Raw genomic sequence first — 9,939 nt, forward strand, 5'->3', positions numbered from 1 at the left:
ACACATATCAATCTAGAGTTTACTTTCTTACACTTTATCACATACTCCCACCACTCCTGTTTCAGTAGTAGTGCTACTCCTTCCCTTGCCCTTGTCCTCTCACCAACCCCTGACTTTACTCACCCAACATTCCTAAACCACTCTTCCCCTCTACCCTTGAACTTCGTTTCACCCAGAGCCAAAACATCCAGGTTCCTCTTCTCAAATATACTACCTATCTCTCCTTTTTTCTCATCTTGGTTACATCCTTACACATTTAGTCACCCCAATATGAGCCTTCGAGGAGGATTAGCACTCGCGGCGTGACTCCTTCTTTTGTTCCCCCTTTTATATAGTTAAAATACAAGGAGAGGAGGGTTTTAATTCCCCGGCTTCCGTCCCGTCGAATGAGTCCACGGGGAAAATGAAACACAATACGTTCCCAAGTGCACTTTCATGTGGTAATCACATCATCAGGGGAGATACAAGAAAGAGATATAAGTCAGCTGATATACAAGGAAGAGACGTACCTCGGACGCCATTTGGTAAACACGTGATTTTCCAAGACATTGGAGTCCTAGCTACGTTTCATCGTTGTAAGTTTGCTTCAAAAAATTCCATGTAAAAATTACTTAGTACATGTGAAAGAGGGTTACCATTGCCATACCAATTTTTGTGCACAATATTCTCCATTGATTTGAAGTACACAGTCTTTTATACATATTTCATCAGTTCAGTGAAAACAGACTTTGGAACAGGTAAATGAATTTCATCGAAAACATCAAATAAATATTATAAAACGTCATCAACTGGAACTTTTGTGAAGAGTGAGGAAACGTGTGTGTGTGTGTGTGTGTGGTGTAGCGTATGAAGAGCGACTAATCTTCAAAGTCAAAAGGTTAAGAAACACACATCGACTGTAATCACTTTTTTACTGATATTTAGAAAAAAGGTAAGACAAAAAGCGACACAAAGTACGATGCTAACTTCCTTTTGTTGTGTGTGTGTGTATTAATGCGTGTGAGTGCACGTTGGAGATCCGTGTGTATTTGTACGTTCTTGTGTGTGTGTGTGTGTGTCTCAATTTCATGTATCTCTGATAAGGTTTTGTCGGTAGGCGGGGATATCACGTCTTCCTTCACAGAAGTTACACAACTCCTTAACTTCTCCAAACGTATTCAAATCTGCCCACCACGGTCGCTGGGCCCGACCTTTTATAGGTTGCCAGTTTATCGACCTCATCCAGGATAGAGCCGTGATAATATTAAGTATTGACTTGTTTTATGTGTACAAGAGAGAGAGAGAGAGAGAGAGAGAGAGAGAGAGAGAGAGAGAGAGAGAGAGAGAGAGAGAGAGAGAGAGAGAGAGGCCGTTTGTGGGACGAGTCCCACTGAACGCACGCAGATGGACCGGCTTAATAAGTGACTGTCACCAACCGTTCCACGGGGCAGCAACTGCCTGCTGCGAGTGTGCTTGTGGGTCTGCCTGTTTATGTACATGCATGCTCAGGTGTGTGTGTGTCCATGTACGTCCCTTGCGTACAAGAGTAATGGTATACGTATGCATGTCTACTGTACATATCAACGACTAGACCTGCTAGTTATTACATTGTATGAACTACGATAGGAACACCAATACAGTATAGCATTATAGGGAAAAATGTTGGATAGACCATCCATATAAGTTCACATCTTATGTATTCAGATGTTATACTACCAGACCCGGTTGCTGCTTTTAATTTTTCATTTCTTTTGTTTATAGATGACGCAAAGGAAGTGATATGCTCTCGGGGATAGGAATTAAATCTTTTTTTTAAAATAGCGGCATCATATCTAGGAGACTGGCCTTCATATAACAGAGGCCTGTGCTGGGAGAACGCTAGGGGAATCTCAGAGCAAGAAGGAGATGCCATGATGCCTGACAGCATATCTCTCGGCTCATTAACCCCAAGGACGTGTTTGTGCCTGACCTTGGGGGAGGGGATCAAAGGAGCAAGCAGACTTTGTTAGTTGTGTGATGAGACACACGCACCGTGCTTTCAAGACAACAATGCAAAACACAAGTTCAGACTAAATTAAGAATGTGCATAAAAGAATACATACTTCCCTACATTTCCAATGATCATCCTGACACTTATTATTCATACTTCCTTACATCCTGACACTTATAATTCATACTTCCTTACATCCTGACACTCATAATTCATACTTCCTTACATCCTGACACTCATAATTCATACTTCCTTATATCCTGACACTCATAATTCATACTTCCTTACATCCTGACACTCATAATTCATACTTCCTTACATCCTGACACTCATAATTCATACTTCCTTACGTCCTGACACTTATAATTCATACATCCTGACACTCATAATTCATACTTCCTTACATCCTGACACTCATAATTCATACTTCCTTATATCCTGACACTCATAATTCATACTTCCTTATATCCTGACACTCATAATTCATACTTCCTTACATCCTGACACTCATAATTCATACTTCCTTATATCCTGACACTCATAATTCATACTTCCTTATATCCTGACACTCATAATTCATACTTCCTTACGTCCTGACACTTATAATTCATACATCCTGACACTCATAATTCATACTTCCTTACATCCTGACACTCATAATTCATACATCGTGACACTCATAATTCATACTTCCTTACATCCTGACACTCATAATTCATACTTCCTTACATCCTGACACTCATAATTCATACTTCCTTACATCCTGACACTCATAATTCATACATCCTGACACTCATAATTCATACATCCTGACACTCATAATACATACTTGGAATGTAAAGCCTTATTTTCCCCCAAGGACGAGGGGTGTTGATAAATGATAGCTCCATGTGGCCTGCTACCGTTCCTGTTTCTGGGGGAAGAAAACTTATATCACGTGTATTATACCTGTATCACTCTGGTCTCTGAAAATGATTTCTGCAACAGTTGTGGGTGTTCATATAGGCCAAAATATGTATTGCACTCGAGGACAAGGCAAAAGGAATTAAGACTACGAGGAGAACCTATGACGGTAACACTTGCGTTATGAGTATAGACTTACAATCTACGATTTTAGTCAACTGTAACTACTGTTTTTGATGACCATATGATCTCAAACGATGCTGTAGCCACGAACTGTACACGATGTTTTTATCTCTGGTACAAAATGATTGGGCACATATCTGTTTTCTGGCTGGACACTTGAGGCTGTGTGTAACGCAGACACAAAAACGCCACTACCACTGTGGGTGTGTGTGTTCTTCCACTTGTCCCTTGAACGCATTTGTAACATGTCAGCAGAACAAAGAATGTTAACGTCTCATATACTTCTGCACTTGGTGTTGTGTCGTGTTACTGATCTCATGTGTTTCGTGTATCGTAATGTGTTCCTAGATTCATCGGGCTTTCCACACAAGAAAATTGTTTCTAGTGTTTTGTGTCTTTGCAGATCTCTAAGTCTGAGATGTAAACAGTGTTGTTCATACAGTGCATTCATCAGATAACGTATCTCATTACTTAAGGAGCACCTACTCTCTTGTTTGGTTTATCTGTTTATGATTAAGTGTAATTCTTTAGCTTTTTAGTTGACTGCTTTTTGTGTGCCCCAAAATATTGTTTCTTGTTTATAATTTACTTGAGAAATTCTTGTGATCTTTGTCTAGTTATACTTGTCACCACTTCATGTCATTCAGGGAAAAGTAACTGATCGTGGCTGATCACGCTACTTCACAGCAATGCCCTGTACGCAAGGACTATCTACATCAAATATGATACTCGATACTGGCGCGTGGTATTTTTGGGCGTCGACTGAGGAGAAGCCGGTCCGCTCGATGTGAGCTAGTGTGTCGCGGCTCAGGTGGCAGCCATTGAAGATGAAATACCAAACACAAACCCGGTCTAAGACGTTCTGTATCTTCTTCCGGAGTCCATGTTTCACGAGGTCGAACTCGGCGATGTGTTCCAAAAAGTAAAACTTGCCACCCTGCAACCACAGAGGAGGAATGCTAAGTCATGCTCACTCACAGGACTTTCATCACTAGGTGGCTCGTCTCTCTCATCCTACAATCTTATGGGAGTCCCAGGCCAGTATTCTAACTCATATGAAAACCAATATTCATACATACGACAAGTAGAAATTCCCGGTGTTGAACGTACAGTACATTGGTGACTCACTGAGAACAATATTTAGTTTCATGGATTAAAAACTGAAATAAAGTTTTCAGCGGTTAACACATTTGATGAAAAATGATTTTCCTTCTCACTCTACACTGGCACTATGAACATTGTTAAGTGAGCTAGAGACACATCTGGATGTTATTATCATATTTACAAAACCTTAACAGTATTTCATAAGCTAACACAGCGATAAGCATGAGGTCAGATCCAAATTTGATGGGTTACAGAACTGAAAATAAAGATATTTCTCAGTTTTGTAAGAAGCCTCAAACTGTCAGATAAAACTGATACTACAGGAACGTTAGAGTCTGAACTGAACCTGAGTTTCAGTGGTGTAACTTCATCAAAAACTGCTTTGAATACTGGACCAGACTGAAAATGTACTGAAATTTTCTCTGAAGTCAAATATCCAATTAAGTGCGTTTGAAGGAAATGGAGACATAAACAAACAGAAAGAGGCAAAGAGCGACAGAGAGCGAGCAAGACAGGAGAACAAGAGAGATCAACAAGATGGAGCAAGCATGATGATGTTTATTGAAAAACAAAATGCTGGAGGATCTTCAGAACAGCGTGGACGGAGATACTAACGGGCGCCAGGACTCGAAGTACTTCGCGGAGGACGGGATCAATGTTGGGTACGCTGCATAGGACGTAGGTAATCACCACCGCGTCCACACTGTTGTCCGGTATCATGTCCATCTTATCTCCTGGACATCACACCCAACACGACGCAGTTACCCATCATACGGTTTATATGTGAAAGAGAAAACGGAGTGAGGCGATAACTCGTGGATTGTCCTGGAGATAGAAATTACTATATTTAATAGAATCCAGTGAGAAGTCATCACCTAATTGGTTAGATTATCTGGGGTCTGACTTTGCTAAATTACACAGTACATTGAAGTGTGGTAAGTTATGAAGGTATAATGCAATAGCTCGTTAGGGTAAAACACAAAAATGAATACACACACACACACACACACACACACACACACACACACACACACACAAGATATCTCTTTTACCTTACCTGTAGTAAGTATCATGTCTTCAGAATTTATATTAGGGAACCTCTTCCTGTTCGCGTCGTAGTAATGCTTGAAATAAGGATTTGGGTCAACTGCCAACAGCCGAGTGCCTTTCGGGTAGTAAGGGAGGTTGGCACCTGACAAGGAACATCAGCAGTCACACAGGTGAGAGGCATAAAGTAAAGGTTTTCAATAGTTGGTTAGAAATAAGTTATTAAACCTGTAGTGATGAGAGAATTTCTAACGTCATAGTTACAACTGCACTAGAAGATCCTAGTAAAACGTACCGTTTATAAACATTAAAATATCAGTGTCGACTTTGATAAAAGCAACTCAGAATGATTGTTTTAGTGGTGCCTACTTACCTGTTCCTACACCGATCTCGAGGACCTTGATGGCTTTCTTTTTGCGCAGATTAGGATCATGGGAAACTATGGATTCGAGGCCGGCGAAAAGGTCCTCCTTCCACTTCTCCAATTTCACAAAATTAATCTCAATGCACATCTTTACTAAGTGCGAGTACCATCTGCAGGTAACGGAGAACGAGGGGGTGTCAGTATATGGTGGTAACATCTGCTGAAAAGGACGATTCACTTAAACTGAGTTGAACGTTACTTGCATCACTGATGATAGTTACTTGTATTGGAAATATGAAATAATGATCGTTTTCTTCACTGGTAACAGAAATAACAGAAGGAGCCAGGTGAGGAGTGCTCATCCTCCCTGAAGGCTTAGATTTGGATGTCTGAATGTGTGTGGATGTAAACAAGATGAGAAGAGAAGAGAGATAGGCAGGATGTTTGAGGAATGAAACCTGGATGTCCTGACTGTGAGTGAAACGAAGCTCTGGGATAAAGAGGAAGAATGGTATGGAAATGTCATAGGAGTAAAGTCAGGGGTTGTTGAGAGAACAATAGCTAAGGAAGGAGTAGCACTACTGAAGCAGGAGCTGTCAGAGTGTGTGATAGTGTCAGGAAGTAAATTCTAGACTGACGTTGGTAAATGGATGGCGAGGGATGGGTAATCATTGGCACTTATGCACCTGGCCATGAGAAAAACGATCATGAGAGGCAAATGTTTTGGGAGCAGCTGTGTGATTGCGTCTGCAGTTTTGGTGCATGAGACCAGGTACTAGTGATGGGTGATTTGAATGCAAAGGTAAGTAATGTGGCTGTTGTGGTTATAATGGTTTGCATGGGGTATTGTTATGAAAGGAAATGGTGAAGGGCTTGTGGCATTGTGTGCAGGAAAAAGACTGATGATTGGGAATACCTTGTTTAAAAAGAGATATACAGAAGAATATCAGATGAGGCGTTAATTGATATGAGTGTGAAAGAGAGATTTTTGGGTGGAAATGTGCTGAGAGGGGCAGCTGGTGGGATGTCTGATCACAATTGCGTGGAGGCGAAGGTGAAGATTTGTTGAGGTTTTCGAAAAAGAGGAAACAATGTCGGGGAAAAGAGAGTGGTGAGAGTAAGTGAGCTTGGAAAGGAGACTTTTGTAAAGAAATACCAGTAGAACTTGAGTGTTGAACAGGTGAACGCAAATGAAGTGAGGGGAGTGGATGAGGAATGGGAAGTATATAAGGTAACATCGATGGCATGTGCAAGAGATGTATGTGGCATGCGAAAGGTGGGAGATGGGCAGTTAAGAAAAGGTAGTTAGTGGTGGGATGAAGTAAAGTTGCTAGTGAAAGAGAAAAGAGAGGCGTTTGAAAGGTAAATAAAGGGAAAGAGTGCAAATGTTTGGGAGATGTATTAGAGAAAGCAGCAGGATGTCAAGAGGAGGGTACAGGGGTTGAAAAAGGACAAATGAGAGTTGGGGTGAGAGAATATCATTAAACTTTTGGGTGAATAAAAGATGTTTTAGAAAGAGATAGATGATATGGGAAAGACAAGAAAACAAATAGGAACATCGGTGAAGGGGGCAAAAGAAGTGATAACAGGTAGTGATGGAGTAAGGAGGAGAGTGAGTATTTTGAAGGATTGTTAAAATGTGTTTGATAATAGTGGCAGATGTATGGTGTTTTGGTCGAGGTGGTATGCCAAGTGAGAGGGTCAGGAAGAGTGGTTTAGTGAAGACAGAGGAGGTGGCGAAAGCCTTGCGGAAGATGAAATGCGGCAACGCTTTGGGAATGGATGGTGTTGCAGTTGAATTTATTAACAAAGGGAGAGACTGTGAGATTGATTAGTTAGTAAGGATATTCACTGTATATGTGGATCGTGGTGAGATGTCTGAGGATTGGCAAAATGCATGTATAGTGCCACTGTATAGACAACGGTGAGTGTTCAAACTTCAGAAGTATACGTTTGTTTAGTATATCTGGTTAAGTTGTATGGGAGGATATTGATTAAGATTGTGAGGCATGTACAGAGCATCAGATTGGGGAGGAGCAGTGTGGTGTCAGAAGTGGTAGAGGATGAGTGGATCAGGTGTTTGCTTTGAAGAATGTGTGTGAGAAATACTTAGAAAAAAGATGCATTTGTAAGTGGCATTTATGGATCTAAAGAAGGCATGATAGGAATGCTTTGTAGGAGGTATGAAGAATATATGGTGTGGGATGTAAGCTGTTAGAAGCAGTGAGAAATATTTATCAAGGGTGTAAGTCGTGTGTACGAGTAGGAGGAGAGTGAAAGGTTCCCAGTGAAGGTTTATCAGCGGCAGGGTTGTGTGATGTCACTATGGTTGTTTAATATGTTTATGGATGTGGTGGTGAGTTAGGTAAGAGTCTTGGAGAGAGGGAAGAGTATGCAGTCTGTTGGGGATGAGAGGGCCTGGGAAGTGGGTCAGTTGTTGTTCGCCGATGATACAGCATTGGTGGCTGATTCGAGTGAGAAATTGCAGAAGTTAGTGACCTAGTTTAGAAGAGTGTGTGAGAGGAGAAAGTTGCGAGTAAATGTGAATAAGATCAAGGTTGTTTGTATCAACAGGGTTGAGGGACAAGGTAGATGGGATGTATGTTTGATTGGAGAAAAATTGGAGGAACTGAAGTGTTTTAATTATCTTGGAGTGAACTTGTCAGCGAATGGAACCATGGAAGTGGAAGTGAATCATAGGTTGGGGAGGGCAGAAGGTTCTGGGAACGATGAAAATTGTATGGAAAGAAAGTTATCTCGTAGAGCGAAAATGGATATGTTTGAAGGTATAGTAGTTCCAACAATATATTATGGTTGCGAGGATGAGATATAGATAGGGTTGTGCGGAGGAGGGTGGATGTGTTGGAAATGAAATGTTTGAGGGCAATATGTGGTGTGAGGTTGTTTGATCGAGTAAGTAATGAAAGGGTAAGAGAGATGTGTGGGAATAAAAAGCTAAAAGATATAGTACGGACGTGGGGAAAATTTTTTTCTATAGGTGCCTTGAGTACTAGAATAAGTTACCGTCAGACGAAGTGAATGCTAAGACTATAGATACCTTCAAGAGTAGTTTAGACAATTGTTCTATAAACTCAGTTATACTCTCAGAAAAACGTCAGAAATAAACTGTATAAACGACAGCGGGAACACTAGAAGGCCAACGTGCAACAGGAGGGAGTCGGTGATAGCTTAAAAGAAATATTTTGCTGTGTGGAATTACATTTTCTTGTTAAACATTTTTTTTTTCCAGACAAACCAGTCGTAGGTCAATCAGGCTTCCTCTTGTCTGTCTTTCTTGTTTAAACTCGTAGGTTAATGTAGAAGCCTCGCCATCATATCCAAGAGTTGCACCTTCGCGCTCAAAGCCCGTATCACCAAGCTCAAGGTTTGTACCGATGATGTGTTCACGGGTCGTACCTTCATACTCAAGGGCCGCACTGTCGTGTACGTATGGCACGACCAGCCACATCAGGGAGGTCCCTCTGACACAGAACGCACAGTGATATCTCCTCATGACTCTAGCTGTGTTGTGTTTTCTTCTTTATATCCCCCACTTGTTTTGTAATTTCTACGCAAACTCCATCTGTGTTATGGTATCTCATGAATGCGTGAGTTGTGGTGTCTTCCAAACAACTCTCCCTCTGCTGTAGGGTTTACCCTTACCTTGGTCGTGTTTTTACGAAAATCATACGCAGGACCCAGAAGATCGCCACCAGGCATACGAAAGTCTGAAGATTGGCATAGATCCACAGCGACGAGGAGGTAGCTCCCTCAAGCGCGTCACCATGGCCCTGGTCCTCTACTTCAACCATGTTCAGTCCATCTTTTTGATCATCCATGGTCATCCGACCCACGTTCTGTTCTGCCATACTTATACCCGGACTTCAGCAACGATATTGACAGGTGGCGCTGCGAGTGTTGAACTCCCTCCCGGAACAGTACAAATATATAATTATACAAGGCTGTAATCGAATCTAGGAGTTAATTATAGGACGTTTTTGTTCTTATATGTTTCAGAATCCACTGGAGAGAGAGAGACTTGGAAGTCGTTCGCCCGCGACCACCGCCAACACCACACTGAGCTTGAAGGAACTTTCTTATGTAAGGTGGTGTGCAGGATATTGACACGCTCTACTGCCTGAACGTGTTCCCAGAACACAACACAGCCAACTACCCGTTCTTTTGCTTCCCTCTGGAAAGAAACTTTCTTTTCGTTACTCTCAGCATCAGTCAGCACTTTTCAACCTAAACGTGATGAAAATAGCCTTAGGCCTGATCCATAAGGGATAGGTAAAGCGTCAAAGACTTGTGGTGTGGAGGGTATATTTATGAAGTGTTCAGTGTAGGTGATTGAGTATTGTAGATATGA

At 41.5% G+C, this 9,939-nt stretch overlaps 1 protein-coding gene across 1 annotated transcript; it reads right to left on the reverse strand.

Moving 5' to 3' along the window:
* Positions 1-1,277: 1,277 nt before the first annotated feature.
* LOC139750821 (thiol S-methyltransferase TMT1A-like) lies at positions 1,278-9,642 on the reverse strand. The gene is made up of 5 exons (XM_071665589.1): positions 9,234-9,642; positions 5,580-5,740; positions 5,217-5,351; positions 4,775-4,893; positions 1,278-3,992 (listed from the first exon to the last, which is right to left on the reverse strand). The coding sequence occupies exons 1-5, from the start codon at positions 9,437-9,439 to the stop codon at positions 3,732-3,734; spliced, it is 882 nt and encodes a 293-aa protein (XP_071521690.1). The 5' UTR covers positions 9,440-9,642; the 3' UTR covers positions 1,278-3,731.
* Positions 9,643-9,939: the final 297 nt, after the last annotated feature.

The sequence above is a fragment of the Panulirus ornatus genome, chromosome 10, assembly GCF_036320965.1.
Source record: "Panulirus ornatus isolate Po-2019 chromosome 10, ASM3632096v1, whole genome shotgun sequence".
NCBI classification, from domain to species: Eukaryota; Metazoa; Arthropoda; class Malacostraca; order Decapoda; family Palinuridae; genus Panulirus; species Panulirus ornatus.

Excerpts from the sequence above, each read along its gene's own strand:
- LOC139750821 (XM_071665589.1), bottom strand. The coding sequence starts at position 9,439 with ATGGCAGAACAGAACGTGGGTCGGATGACCATGGATGATCAAAAAGAT. Across the intron at positions 5,741-9,233 it reads TTCGTAAAAACACGACCAAG|ATGGTACTCGCACTTAGTAA; the intron begins GTAAGGGTAAAC and ends CGTTACCTGCAG. Across the intron at positions 3,993-4,774 it reads TACTTCGAGTCCTGGCGCCC|GGTGGCAAGTTTTACTTTTT; the intron begins GTTAGTATCTCC and ends CTGTGGTTGCAG.